The sequence below is a fragment of the Pelophylax lessonae genome (assembly GCF_965119305.1).
Source record: "Pelophylax lessonae genome assembly, chromosome: 2".
Taxonomy (NCBI): domain Eukaryota; kingdom Metazoa; phylum Chordata; class Amphibia; order Anura; family Ranidae; genus Pelophylax; species Pelophylax lessonae.
The window spans coordinates 57,612,657-57,628,724 of record NC_138769.1 but is presented as its reverse complement, the minus strand read 5'-3'; the positions used below and the strand labels follow the sequence as shown (position 1 = coordinate 57,628,724).

At 40.2% G+C, this 16,068-nt stretch overlaps 1 protein-coding gene across 2 annotated transcripts in view; it reads left to right on the top strand.

Annotated features, from left to right (window-relative positions):
• Positions 1–16,068, top strand: part of EPHA6 (EPH receptor A6) — a 1,374,331-nt gene that overhangs the window by 1,272,953 nt on the left and 85,310 nt on the right. For both annotated transcript variants that reach the window (XM_082246035.1, XM_082246036.1), the window contains one exon: positions 13,931–14,140. In XM_082246035.1, the coding sequence (XP_082102161.1) occupies positions 13,931–14,140 (210 nt within the window). The remainder of the gene's footprint in view (positions 1–13,930; positions 14,141–16,068) is intronic.

Sequence of the window (16,068 nt, the reverse complement as noted above, 5' to 3'; positions counted from 1 at the left end):
CTCCTGTGCTGAAAGTTTTCTAATACAAATGATCTTTTTTTTCTTTTTTTTTATGGTTCTGGACATGCTACAGAGCTGAAACTTCACATGTACACTTTTTAGACCCCCCCCCCCCCCCCGATACTAAAAATCAAAAAATCTCTTTTTTTTTTTTTTTTTTTTTTTTCAATAATTGGCTTTTTTTTATCAAAAATGAAAATTTTTAAGAACTTTTTTTTGTGTGATTTTGTGTCTGGGGGGTCTAAAAGGTGTACCTGTGAAGTTTCAGCTCTGTAGCATGTCCAGAACCAGAAAAAAGATCATATAGGTGTTAAAGGAGGGTCCCACATCCCTGTTCTACTGAAAAATTATCTTTTTTTTTTTCATGGTTCTGGACATGCTACAGAGCTGAAACTTCACATGTACACTTTTTAGACCCCCCAGATACAAAATCTCTCTTTTTTTTTTTAGGGGCATTTATTGGGTTTTAGGGCTTCAAAATGGTGTTTTTTGATTCCAGAAGTTCGGGTCCCATTGATTTCAATGGGGTTCTGGAATCCGAACCGAACTTTCCTGAAATTCGGGTGTTCTGGTCGAACCGAACTTTTCAAAAGTTCGATCATCCCTAACCACAACCAGAGAAAATTGTTTAAGGGAAGAAAAATAAACTGTCATTTAGTAGCATCACTTAACCCCATTTATTCCAAGAGAATATAACAGAATCTTTATATATCACCATCTTAATACAGAAGGTGTAATGAGGGTGCAGAGGGCAAAGTAAGCCCATAACACTATTAAAGCATATTCAACAACCATCAGTGTACTGTGGAATACCTGGTCACCAAAATACAGAACTGTAGCAAGGAAAACAAAAAGTCCAATCCTGCAATTGACTCCCATCGGAACAAAAAACAAGCAAACGCAATTATAACAAAATAAAACACCTTGGCTTCATATCAAAACCACTACAAATGGGCCTAAAGCCTAAAGATTTAATGCTGTTCAGGTCCCCTGGGCTTCAGCAAAATGGCAGCCTCCCGCAAGCAGAAACATGAACAATGCGGGAGGCAATTTACAGCACACACTAAGTTTACTAACATAATTATTAATGTGAAATGTATGTTTCTTGTGATGGGTAAAATTCCACTTTAATATTAGCTTGGTACCAGCTCAGGAGTTATGACACGCACTTAAATTTTCACTCTACGGGGAGAGATACTCAGCCAAAAATGTGTATTCTGTTTTCTGTGGACTTTATTTTTTATGATAGGGTAATAAACCTGCTTAATAGGTCATTTGTTTGGACTAGCAGATGCCAATTAGTATAAATTGAGCCTGGTTTATACACATCTCTTCCAATTCCATTAAAAAGGGGATCCGGTTTTATAATCCAGACCTGTATAAACATTACTGTGTTAAGATATATGATAGGTTTTCTAAACAGATCTGATATCAGTATTCTTCTAATTAATGGTATTTCAGCATTGTCAATGGCACTTCCTGAGCTTATATAAAGGTCTTTTGAAGTAAAATGGGTATTCAATTTACAAGTTATCTTTTGAAATGGAATTCAAGATGTTTGTGCATTGGGTGAACTTTATTTGTGTCACAGACTGGCGAATTAAAAAAAAAATGATGGTAGCATGGTATTTCTTACTCATGGGGATGTCCAGATCTCATTATCATCACACCCTGCAATATATACTCATACGTTTACTATGTTGCACATCCCTGGGGCCCAGCATGCAGCCCACAGGCCATCTGTGTATTGCCCACAGGATTTTGGGCACCATACAGAAAGAAGAGTGGCAGCAGGGTGCCAGGTGTTGGAGCGCTCCCTGTGTTCCAGCTCCTGGCACTGAATGAGAGAGAGTGTACTGTGAGTGGCATTATTTTTGCGGACAGTACAAGTAAAATTCCAGCCTGGGGAGAGAGAGAGAGGATCGATACATTTCAATGTATCTAGCTGAATTTCACTGCCACTGACCACTAACGTAGGGGGGCTTAGTAGTACTGGCACCAGTTGTGGGGACAATTTTTTCACTCAATGACACCAATGTTTAGGACTATTATTGCCACCATTTACACCAGCGTTAAGGTTTATCATTGCATCCACTAGCATCAATGTTGGAGTTTTTTTTGCATCCACATACACCAATGTTGGGGGGTTTTTTATTGCTTCCACTGACTCCAATGTTGAGAATTATTTTTGCTCTCACTGACACAATGCTGAGGGTTATTGAACTCCAACATCTTCAGTGCGCATTGCGATACACTGCAGAAAATGCAGCACAACCAAAACCTTTGGGAGTTGATGTGCGATCATGTGGCCCTCTGGAGGTGTCGGAGGCTGCACTTGCAACCCTCTATTATCCACTTAAGCCCCGGAAGATTTTACCCCCTTCCTGACCAGGGCCTATTTTGCAATTCGGAACTGCGTAACTTTAACGGACAATTGCGTGGTCATGCGACGCTGTACCTAAACGAATTTGACGTCCTTTTTTCCCCATAAACAGAGCTTTCTTTTGGTGGTATTTGATCACCTGTGCGATTTTTTGATCATTCGCTATAAACAAAACAATAAGCGTCAATTTTGCAAAAATAACAATATTTTTCACATTTGTTTTTATATGAAATTCCCCAAAAAAAATGTAAAAACCTAAATTTTTTAACATTTTAGGCCAATTTGTTTTATGCTACATATGTTTGGTAAAAAAAATCGCAAAAAGCGTATTTTGATTGGTTTACGCAAAAGTTATTGCGTTTACTAACTAAGGGAAAGATTTTTGTCATTTTTGTTGTTTTTTTTTTTAACGAGTAACGGCGGCGATCTGCGTTTTTTTTTGCGGGACTGCGACATTGCGGCGGACAGATCGGACCCTTGACTGACATTTTTGACCCTTTTGGGGTTACCAGTGACATTACTACAGTAATCAGTGCAATACATATGCACTGTTACTGTAAAAATGGCACTGGCAGTGAAGGGGTTAACTTTTTTTTTAGAGGGAGGGGTTAAGTGTGTCCCTAGGGGCGTGCTTCTAACTGTGATTGGATGTGGCTACTGGTGTAAGAACAGAGATCAATGGTCCTACATAGCAGAACCGTTTGATCTCCATTCTTACACAGGGAAGAATGACAGGCGGCTTTGTTTACATTAGCCGCCTGCCTTTCTCCCGTTGTAACGGACGATCGCGGGTGCCCGGGGGACATCAGGTCCCCTGGGCACTCGCGCGGGGGGGTCCGTGATCAAGCGGGAGCTCGCCCCCGGGGGCGCGCGCTCGCTCCCTAGACCCTCACAGGCTAGCGACCTAGTCCTACGTCGCTTTGCCTGTGAGGGGCTGACCGCCCCAGTAAATAGTCGTGCGGCGGTTGGCAAGTGGTTTTATTCAAGTTGTGCATCAGTGTTGTACATTATACTCCTGTCCCATATACTGCTTATAATTCAAGTAAAGTAAGGATGTTATATATCATATTATGTGCTCCCCAGCTAAAATTACCACGTGAGTAGCAAGTGCAAAACAAATTTATAGTATGCAGCAACAACCCAGTAAAATGTGCTGAAATATAAAAAATCTGAAATACATTATTCTAAAAACAAGTGATATCAAGCATAAGAGTTCAATACTTGTGGCTTCAGTGATGAGGTCACTAACAAAAACCATATGTTATAACTGAAATGCTGACGTGAATAAAAAAATGAATCGATCAAACAAGGAAAAAAGGAAAAAACAAGGTGAATCCCTGTAACGGATCAACCGGCACCCCAAATGGGTACCTCCATTGACAGATGCTCCTAGTGCTTCCCGAGGGCTCCAAGCACTCCACCAGACACCATAAACACCTCAGACCCCACAAACCCCCGAAGCTTGGTTGGAGTCTCACCGTATCCTACCCACCCTGGACCTATGACAAGGCTCCAGGTTTCCGTGGGTGACCCTCTCTTTCCCCAGAGAGTGAAGCAGGAACAAGCTCTTACACAAGCTCTTACAAGAACTTATTGATTACCCAAGGAAGTATGAAGAACATAGCAATCCCTTGTAGCATATTCCCCCAATAAGAGACAGAACTCTAGATTGAGGGTGAACTAGAACTCTTTATTGAACAACGTACTTTTATACAGTTTTCCCCCACACGGTTACCGCCCAGGTGAACCTTGTGGAGAACTGGACATGACATTCACAATCCAATGAAAACAGAGTTTTACACTCCCATACAGTGTACACAATCGCTCCCCTCTGCCTGATTACAGTAGCATATGCAGATGAAAGTGTATACAGGAACACAATTAACCTAAACTAATTATCTAGCTATCTGGACAGAACAATATGAGGTCATTAACATTTAACCATGGGACAGGCACAATCCACATTCCCTCCCAATACACAAACAATAGGACAAGACTGCCAGTGACAGTCTTTGTGTCTCTCTCACATTGAAGCTGGAATACACTATAGCATCACTTGTAAATACAGACCCCATTTGAAGCAATCCAAACCATCTGTCTGTCACTTCCAGTGTAAACTGGGAATACATCTTTATATTTCTATATAAAGATAATGCTGACAAATATTACTGTCCCATCTGAAGCAATTCAAACCATTAAGTATCTGTCTTTTACTCATTGTGACGGTAAGTACCGTCATAATCCCAAAAAAACGTAAATGAAAAAAGTCTGCTGTATATTGCGATAGTTCACTAAAAAAATATTTTGTGACAGTTTCTGTGACCATAAACCGTGCCAGTGCAACATGCATGCTTTTCTTTAAAAATTTCAGTGTTCCACCACGTGCAGATTTTAAACACACTCACCAGAACCCCCAGGTCCCAGGGACCATACATGCCTTTTGGTAAATACAACTATGCCTAGAGATCGGGTTGCTGCCTAGATTCTGTGGATAAACAGTTGATGTCATTTCCGGGAGTGGTGGAATGCATGCGAGCCAGGAAACCGCTGCTAGTAGCGAGGGAGAGTGAGTTCTGAATCTACCAGGTCTTGACTGCCTAAGACCATCCTGCGGGTTTATCGAGCTGGTGCCGGTTAGGGCACTTTAAAATGTAAGCACAACTACTGCAGAGTTGTTTTTAACATTTTTTTTATTATTTTAATAAACAGTGTTGCATGATTACCTTATCATTTGTTTTTTTATACCAATTGCCATTGATTGTCTGAAGGAAGGATGCTCCTTCATGTGGATTGTTGCTAATTATGGAAGAGCTTTAAAATTCCACACAAAATTGTATTTCCCAAAAGGCATGTATGGTCCCTGGGACCTGGGGACTCTGGTGAGTGTGTTTAAAATCTGCACGTGGGGGAGCACTGAATTTTTTTAAGAAAAGCACGCATATTGCACTGGCACTGTTTATGTTCACAGAAATTGTCACAAAATATTTTTTTAGTGAACTGTCACAATATTCAGTGAGCTTTTTTCATTTACGTTTTTTGGGATCCACCTTGTTTTTTCCTTAATTCATTTTTTTATTCACGTCAGCATTTCACTTATAAACATATGGTTTTTGTTAGTGACCTCATCACTGAGGCCACAAGTATTGAACTCCAATTCTTGATATCACTTGTTTTTAGAATAATGTATTTGTGATTTTTATATATTTCACCACTTTTTTTTAGGTTGTTACTGCATAGGTTTTACTATAATTTTTTTTGCTTTTGCTACTTACGTAGTAATTTTAGCCAGGGAGCACACAGCATGTCATATATATATATATATATATATATATATATATATATATATATATATATATATGTATATATATATATATATATATATATATATATATATACAGTGCTTTGCGAAAGTATTCGGCCCCTTGAACTTTGCAACCTTTTGCCACATTTCAGGCTTCAAACATAAAGATATAAAACTGTAATTTTTTGTGAAGAATCAACAACAAGAGGGACACAATCATGAAGTGGAACAAAATGTATTGGATATTTTAAACTTTTTTAACAAATAAAAAACTGAAAAATTGGGCGTGCAAAATTATTCAGCCCCCTTAAGTTAATACTTTGTAGCGCCACCTTTTGCTGCGATTACAGCTGTAAGTCGCTTGGGGTATGTCTCTATCAGTTTTGCACATCGAGAGACTGAAATTTTTGCCCATTCCTCCTTGCAAAACAGCTCGAGCTCAGTGAGGTTGGATGGAGAGCGTTTGTAAACAGCAGTTTTCAGTTCTTTCCACAGAATCTTCGATTGGATTCAGGTCTGGACTTTGATTTGGCCATTCTAACACCTGGATATGTTTATTTGTGAACCATTCTATTGAAGATTTTGCTTTATGTTTTGGATCATTGTCTTGTTGGAAGACAAATCTCTGTCCCAGTCTCAGGTCTTTTGCAGACTCCATCAGGTTTTCTTCCAGAATGGTCCTGTATTTGGCTCCATCCATCTTCCCATCAATTTTAACCATCTTCCCTGTCCCTGCTAAAGAAAAGCAGGCCCAAATTATGATGCTGCCACCACCATGTTTGGAATTGGGGATGGTGTGTTCAGGGTAATGAGCTGTGTTGCTTTTACACCAAACATAACGTTTTGCATTGTTGCCAAAAAGTTTGATTTTGGTTTCATCTGACCAGAGCACCTTCTTCCACATGGGAAAGCTTGGGAAGTCTTTTTGTATCTAAATCCAGCTTTAAACTTCTCCACAACAGTATCTCGGACCTGCCTGGTGTGTTACTTGTTCTTCATGATGCTCTCTGCGCTTTAAACGGACCTCTGAGACTATCACAGTGCAGGTGCATTTATACGGAGACTTGATTACACACAGGTGGATTCTATTTATCATCATTAGTCATTTAGGTCCACATTGGATCATTCAGAGATCCTCACTAAACTTCTGGAGAGAGTTTGCTGCACTGAAAGTAAAGGGGCTGAATAATTTTGCACGCCCAATTTTTCAGTTTTTTATTTGTTAACAAAGTTTGAAATATCCAATAAATTTCGTTCCACTTCATGATTGTGTCCCACTTGTTGTTGATTTTTCACATAAAAAATTACAGTTTCATATCCTTATGTTTGAAGCCTGAAATGTGGCAAAAGGTCGCAAAGTTCAAGGGGGCCGAATACTTTCGCAAGGCACTGTTATATATATATATATATATATATAACAGCACCTTACTTTACGTGAATTATATTGTTTGTTGTGTGGTTTACACATAAAGGGGTCACAGTTATTGGTAGGTTTGACTTTACCCCATGATTGCCGCCTTCTTGAGATATGTATATATATTTTAGCACCTTCAATCAATCATCAGCTACAACACGTATTTCAGTACTTAGCAGACTGATCCCTTTCAAATGGTAATTTCTAAATACTCTATTTCATGAAAATGCACCGGAAACGCAGCAAAAACGAATCGGGTCTCACATGGGCGGTCCGATCAGGTCCATCTGTCAGTTTTTTAGGCGGACCTGATCGGACCTTCCATTCACCCCTAGAGGGCGGCAGATGTCAGCAGTGACATGTCCACTAACTCCTGCCGCTATCCGATCCGATCCTGTCCGCCAAATCTAGACGGATGTCTAGATGGTGACCCTATTTTCCATCCATCTGGAGGATTAGATTAGATCAGGTAAAAACGGACAGGCGGTCCATTTTCACCCGATTTCCTCATAGGGAAGAGCAGGACTCTGTCTGTCTCCGCTCTGCACAGTGAGCGGAGACGGACCTTTCACCCGCCCGCTCAGCGGGAATCAATGGAGCGATCTGCTGCTGCATAAAGCAGAGTTCGCCGTGTGAAAGCACCGTACCTAAAGTGCACATAAAACGGACAGGTGTTAACAGGGTTTAAGTTACCTATTAGTGACGGTTCACATATATGCGATGTGTAAAATGCGTATGAATCGGATCGCATAGGTGTGAACATCCTATTCTGGTACGGACCCAAAAAAGGGTCCGGTGCGAATTGTGTCTGAATGCTATGCAAATTCAGCCATACAATCTGTATGGCTGAATTTTCATCGCACAGACATCGCATGTGATTTTCAGAGCAGTGCGCTCCGAATCACATGCGATAATTGTCATCGCACTAATGTGAGCCGGGACAAAACTAGATAAAATATAGGAAGCTGATTATCAGTTTTTGAACGGTTGGCTTTTATCTTAATGTAAGTTGTGTACTCGCAACAGCATGTCCATTACAGTATAATATCCTGCAGAGAAAACAAATTTGTAAAAGGAATAATAATAATAACAATATGAGCAGAACAACACAAGAAATATGAATATTTCATCATTCTTGACAGGAACATGTTAACAAGCAGGAAATTAATATGCCCCCCACACATCCACTGCATTAGTATGTTCCAGACAGAAACTGCATGTATAATTAGGCTTGAATCATTTAAAATCCCAAGTCATCCAATGTTAGTTTTTAATTTTGTAAGAAAAATCTTAACTGTTAAGAAAATAGCTCCCACTGTCAGAAAATTCTCCTTTACGATAAACAAAAAGAACGTTAAACCTTTTATTACTGTAGACGCTGGCTGACGCAGTGGAAAACATGTCCGCGTGCTCATTTACATGCCCATATCTGGGATCCCTGATGCCCGAGGTGCTCTTGCATCTGCGACAGACTCAGAATAATGCCAGCATTTGTCATGTAAATGAACACTGCCAATACATTATTCTGAGCTGTTTATATCAGAGCCTTTTTCTCTTTATGTCTTTAGCTGCACAATATCAGAGACAGGTGCTGAGCTTAACTGATTAACTCAGACTGCTGAAAAGGTGTTGTTTTTTTTTTTTTTTTTTTTTTTTTTTAAATATACTCTGTCTTTTAAAGTGAACCTGACTTGTAGATGCTGCAGGAACCGCTTCACCCAAATGTGTGGTATTTCAATAACAGAGGTGAGAAAATTGGGTGAATCCCATGGAGAGAACAAATGTGATCCTTTGTAGATATTAGAAGACTGGAAGACTGAGCCAGTGCTGGGAATAAGAACCAGTTGAGCCGAGCTGCTGAGAGAGACTTTTTTTTAGTAGTTTTATTATGACCTCTAAGGATGAATTGTTCCACAGTTCCTGCAGCTATAAACTTAGGTCAGTAAGGGCTTTTTTAAAACTCATTTGGTGCCATATGTAGATGCTTGAATGTACAGCCTGTGGACAGTTACGCTTTGACCTTTAATTAAACTACTGTTTCCTAAAAAATTATTCTAAAAATATTTTTTTTAAATAACAAACAAGATATACTAGCCTGTTCTAGTTTTGCACAGAGCAGCCCCGATCCTGCTCTTTTCGAGTTCCCTGAAGGCTCTCCTGGCTCCTCCCCCATTCTGAGTGCCCCCATAGCAAGCCGCTTGCTATGGGGCATGCATGCAGGCTCAATCTCGGGCTGGGCACTCTGTGTCCATTGACACACACACACACATCACGGTTCAACCCTGCCCCCCACTCTCTCCTCACAGGCTTTGATTGACAGCTACAGGAGCCAATGGCTTCCAATGCTGCCTCAATGTCCAGTGAGGAGAGAGTGGAGAGAGCTGCTGCTCTAGGGCACAGCGTTGGATCAAGATCAGGCTGAGGTATGTATGAGAAGGGGCAGGAAGCTGAACACAGAATCAACATTTTCTCTCCTCTAAAACCTTCACAAACACCATATTACTTTTTTCTGAATTTTAAACAATATTCTGTTTATTTATAACAAGCATTTCAGTTGCTACAGAGCCAGCTGGCCTCATTATGTAACCTACTGAATCTGCTGAACCTCAACATTGCCTTGGAGCTGCTTCTAGACTCTGCCAGGAGGAATAAACAGGGCATGCCTATAATGTGCCTCGAGGGTACTGGGTTTCGAGTCAAATTTCAACTAGAATTTTGGAAATTCAGACGAATTTAGTTTTGTTATTTGGAAACTTCTGTAAAATTAGTCTGTACTGTAATTTGGGGATTCAGATATATCCGAATCTCTGAATAATGAAACATTTGTCTAAATATTTATTCGGAATTAAACGAACGGCACATGTCTAGTACATGAGGAGTCTCAATCTGCAGACATAACTCCAAAACGTGGTCCTTGCCGATGCAGTGTACATGTGCCTAGACCTAGAACAACCTGTGTCAGCTATAACCAAAGTTCCCAGCCTGGATTCTCTTAAAAGCAGCCAGCCTGAGAAAAACACTAGTACACTCACTATTGCAACCAGTTGTGTATAGTGACAACTAATGAGTCTCCTTTCAGTAAAATGCAGAAGCACCTTCAACTCAAATGTTTTTCTGTAGCACAACATTGCAAGAAACACATTTGTGCATGCTCTTTGATGGTGAATCCCTGGAAAACTTTATCAAAGATGTCACCAGGGAAAAGAGCACCCTTTTATCTCAGCAAAAAAGGGCTAAGTCTCAGTGTTGAAAACCATCTACCTCCTCGAGTAAGAATAGTCTCTTTCATTTCTTCCAGAACTCCAAGACCAAAGAAAAGACCCACTGTAGATTTTTTTCTTGGAGTACATTAAGGTCCCCCTCTCTGTTCTAATCATCCACTCCTTTTGCTTTGCTACAAAACTTGAGCATGATGAGAGGGGGAGTTTCACTAGGCTGCCTCTAAAGCTTTATTTGCCAGTGTCCAATCTGATGAAGGCAGCAGCATAACCCTCTGCACCTAATTTATTTTACCATAAGTGAAAATCCTATTTTTATGTACTGTGTCGTTTTACATAAATGCTGTAGAACTATGGAATTTGTTTTACACTAATGGTGTTTAGGTCAGTGTTATGGACTGAGTTTACATACCTGCAGTAGTGCTATGGTATTTGTTTTACACTATTGGTGTTTAGGTCAGTGTTATGGACTGGGTTTACATACCTGCTGTAGTGCTATGGAATTTGTTTTACACTATTGGACTGAGTTTACGGACCTGCAGTAGTGCTATGGTATTTGTTTTACACTATTGGTGTTTAGGTCAGTGTTATGGTCTGTGTTTATGTATCTGCTGTAGAACTATAGAATTTGCTTTACGCTATTGGTGTTTGGGTCCGTGTTATGAGCTGTGCATTTCTCCATTACTCTACAGACAGATGAATATGGCAGATAATAACAGCCATAGAAACTAGGCTCACAACAAAAGACTCTATCATTGCCAGGCTTTTAACCTAAAAGCTTCTTCTGCCCTGGGGCTGCTCCCTTTCCATAATGTAATCTTATCTCTTGTGTGAGGGTTGGAGGTGGCACTTTCATAAAGAAGTTACATTATAATGCTTGTTATTGAAGTACCAGGACTAAACAGCTGGAGCAGAATGCCTTCTGTACATAGGTATATCTTGCTAACCCTTGTTTGGTTTCTGCCTAGCATTAAATAGCAATTATTTATAAAAACACAATATAAAATCCAGCTACATGCATTTCTTAACCGATGTTTATCAAAATGAATTTGTTTTTGATGGTGATTAACTACAATTTGATTTACTGTCTCACGTTTTACATTCTTTGGCAGTCCAGGTGCATCTAAGGACATATTACATATACAGTTACAATATTCTTGTTTTGTTGCTTCGTTTTCATCGGAAAAAGTATTCATCATAAATGTTTACCAGAAAAACAGAAACTCCAGTGCAAATCCAGTAACAGCGATTATAAAGTGTGCTAAAAGAAATAATTTATAAGAGGACCTGTATTGTGAAAGCTGTGCCCAAAAAAAGGCAAATGGATGGAAAAGGACTAGTGAACAGTATTGCCTAGGAACAGGCACATGAAAGTACGCTGGAACTTTTTTATTTGAGGAATTCATGACAAAAGTTTTTTTTTTAGGGTAAAAAAGTTTTTTTTTTTGTGCAATTATAGTTTATTTCTGGGCATAGCTCTTCCTTCCCACTTCTCCCCCTCCCCCATTTCCACTACTGGGCGAAACGAAGATAAAAGCCCAAAATACTTCACTGAATCATGATCACACAACACATCTGGTCCTGAGTCTTATAGCTTTTTCTCATTGAGATCCTTTTTTTAGGTGTCTTTGCCACTCTCTGGGTGACATTGGCACTTTCCAATGGCTATCTAGCAGGAGGGTCCTCTGAGGACTGCAGTAGCAGAGGGCTTTGAAAAGATGAGACCGGTCTACTTCAGTGCTGGATCAACAGGTCATAACTTAGGTGAGTATAAAACATCCTAAGATACTTATTTAAAAGAAAATCACCTAAATGGGTGCTGAGGATGGGAGTGGGGGATAACCGAGGGTATTTTCATGCTCAGAGATGGGTTTTCACATACGGTATATATCTTATAAGGTAGCAACTCTTTACTTTTTGAGTTCAGGTCAATTTTAAGATGTGCCGTTTTAGTTGAGAATCGTCTTTGGTAAAATGGATCTGAGAACTGCTTTTTATATATCTCTCTGGCAATTTAGTAGCGAGACATCCTCATCAGAATTTTCAGATCTGCACAACTGGTCTGCCATTTCAAGGTCAATTGGGTACTCCAAACATTAGAATAAACAAATAATTGAAGAATACAATTTCAAGAACATGAACATATAAAAGGTGAATCCAGCTTCAAGAGCATAACACCAGTATAACAACAGCCATGACCTTGCAGTGAGATGGATACCCAAATATATCCTGAAAAATATTGCCAAACATCATTGATGTGTCTAAGAGCTACCCAAAGCAGGTAAATCAGCCTACCTGTACTCACACAAAATTGAAATATGATTTTACGATTGTGTTAACTTTAAAGGGATTTGTCCTTTTAAAATGATTGTAAAGTCTCGCTTTTTTTTTGTTTTTTTTTTAAATAACAAATATGTCATACTTACCTCCTCCGTGCAGTTGGTTTTGCACAGAGCAGCCTGGATCCTCCTCTTCTTGGGTCCCTCGTTCCTGCTCCTGGTCCCTCCCTCCTATCGAGTGCCCCAACAGCAAGCAGCTTGTTATGCGGTCTCCCGAGCCGACCTGCAGCTCCATGTGTCTATACACACATGGAGCTGCCATTCTGCCCTGCCCCCTCTCTCTCCTGATTGGCTCACTGACTTTGATTGACAGCCATGGGAGCCAATGGCATCAGGGCTTTATCTCAGTCAATCAGGAGGGAGAGTCCCAGGATGGCTGAGGAACCCATGGGCATCGCTGGAAAGAGAGGGGGCAAAGGTAAGTATTAGGGGTGCTGAGGGGGCTGCTAGACATAGAAGGCTTTTTATCTTAATGCATAGAATGCATTAAGATAAAAAAAAAAACCTTCCTAACATTACAACTCCTTTAAAGGACAAACATCTCTAAGAAAAAAAAATCTTCATTATCTGGAGACATTTGCCAGCTGTATTGTTATCTCTGTCTCACCTTGGCTTCTATGGTTTTCTTTGTTGTGATAGTTTAAAGATTACATTTGACAAATTCAAATTCAGTTTCCTCATCAGTTTGGGACCTGGAGCCAGGAGATTTTGTAGAGATCTGATAGGGATCAAATCTCTAATCCAGGATCTGTGTTTACTGAATGAGCGGCAAACTGATTGTGCAGGTGTGTGCAGGGCTTTTTGTCAGGACTATGGTTATGCGTTCCACCTCAACAGACAGAGGAGGCCTCTGCCAGGAGCCAGGAGGGCTCCACTTAGGTGAGAGGTAGGAGCCAAAGCAGCAAGAGGCTGACAGGTGTATGAATTAAACTTGTGTGTGAAGACTGTCTGTAGGAGACCGAGAAGCCCCTAAAGGGTAATGCCAGAGCAGCATTGTTGCAGATGTAAGCTGAGAGGCTAATTCTATATTTTTTTGAGAGAGCAAAATGTTGAAAAAGCCTGCAAGGAAAACTCATGATTTAGATTTCTGGAACTTTCTAATAAATAAAATTGGGCAAGAAAAACTCTTAAAAAAAGAAGAAAAGCGAGTGGTTAACCTCTACTCTTCTCACAATGCCTATGTTTTTTACCTTCAAGTAGGCTGACTTTAACAAACTGTACTGTATACATTCTGATATTAACAAACCAGAGATATATTTTGTTTTTCCCTTACAGAAACATGATGGTCACTTTACAGTCATCCAGTTGGTGGGAATGCTACGAGGAATTGCCTCAGGGATGAAATACCTCTCCGATATGGGATATGTCCATCGTGATCTAGCAGCTAGGAACATTTTAGTCAACAGCAATTTGGTGTGCAAAGTCTCAGATTTTGGACTTTCACGGGTGCTAGAAGATGACCCTGAAGCTGCTTATACAACCACAGTAAGTGCATCTAATTCACGTTAAATGTAAAGTGAGTCTGTCACCTGTTGTCAAAAGAGTCGTTTTTTGTTTTTTTGATAAATGTATAGTTTGATATTTATACAATCTTTGAAGTTAGTAAGGTCAGGCTCTGGTATAATCATACATAAAATCTGCTACTGGATGTATTGCAACCCTAATGCCAAATTACATTTCCCCATTGCTTGTCTCTTTGTGCTGGTTCACAACAGATGCTATCCAGTGAAATTCATCCAGAACGCATGCACAGTAAAAGCAATGTTTTCCAATCACCTTAGTTCACACCAGAATGTTCAGTTTCAGGGCTTTCAAAAAAACATATGGCAGAATGTAGTTGTTTCCATGGAACATGTCTAAACATGTGAAAATGCACAAACACAACTGGGGGAAAAAGCTGATTTTTGGGAAAAATGAAAAAAAAAAAGGGGGGAAGCACTGGACGGCATTGCAAAAAGAAAGTGTAAACTTGCACACAGAAACACATCTAAAATGCTGGAAATGCAGTGTGAACAAGCCCTTACTGTTAAAGAAGATTGGTAAAGATGAGACCCCAAAATGGAAATAATGTGTGGTCAGCGGAGGTGCCCATTAAATAAAAAGGTGCTTCCATGTGGATTCTTCAGCAAGGTCAGTATTTAGTGATCATAAAAACAGGTTACAACACTATCAATGCATTTCGTGGCTCTTTAGTGGCCACTTTGTCAGGAAAAGGTGTACTGGACACTTTAATGGGTTGGATCTATGTGGATTTATTCAGGCTGGGCTATGTTTGGTCTGAGGTATTCAAAACACATATCATTTTTTCTTTCGCTCTATTTGCGCACTAAGCTACACAGTCTGTCTTATATAAGTTAACCATGTTAGCAGCTACTGTATGTTTGCTTACTGCCTATCCAGGCTACACTTAGGCTGGCCATACACAGTTCGAATCTTGGACGGCTCAGCAGGCCTTCCCATGCACCACCCACCCTGCCGGGAGCAGACACATGTTCGGCAGGAGGGATTACCCTGTCAGCACTGTCTTTGTTGATGGGGGAATTGTGCAAATTCCTTTCCTGCAATCCTTGGTTTCAGGAAAGAAATTTGCACCGTGTACGGCCTTCCCTACTGTTTTTCAGTATTACACAATGGTTGTGGTTTACTGCTCCTTTTCACTATGTCAGTCTATGAGTTAGCCAACCCTTTCAAAACAATCAACTCTCTCTCTGTGGCTGATATATTTCAGCAGAGATGGCGCAATTAGACTGAGCCACCGAGAGCCCCCTCTAGTGACTAATCTACAATCTACCAAATCTAATGATCTTAGCAATAATGTGGAAAAGCAGGCTTGAAAAAAATGTAAAAACCATATCAAAATAACTTCAAAACTGAAATCTTTGATAGCTGCAACACAGTAAAGCCTCGTACACACTACTAGCTTTTTTTCATTCAACCTAGATGGTTGAATGAACAAAAACTGACAGCTCAGATTGGAGCTGCTATACTAACAATCCAATTTTAGTTCAGCGATCTCCTCTGCTGTGCTATTGTGTTCTGACTGGCGGACATCCCCTCCCGCCCACCAGAACACTCTGGTCAGTGCTCTCAGCCATTGGCTGAGAGTGCTGATCGGGAGCTGGTCAACTTCTGTCGGACCAGCTGCTGAACACACGGGCCAAGTTTCAGCCAGTTTCTTTTGAACATTCAGCCTGTGTGTACTAGGCTTTAGGGCAGCCCATTCATTTCAATCACACAAATCATATTCAACAATCACACAAAAGAAGTACGGGCACCTATGTTTTATATCACATCAGACTACAAAACATAGCAATAAGTTATCAAATGTTGTGATGCAATTTAGCACAAGTGCACTGGCTGGTGCGTATGGGGTACCATTAAGAATGAATAGCAATGCATCCCACCTGCCAGAG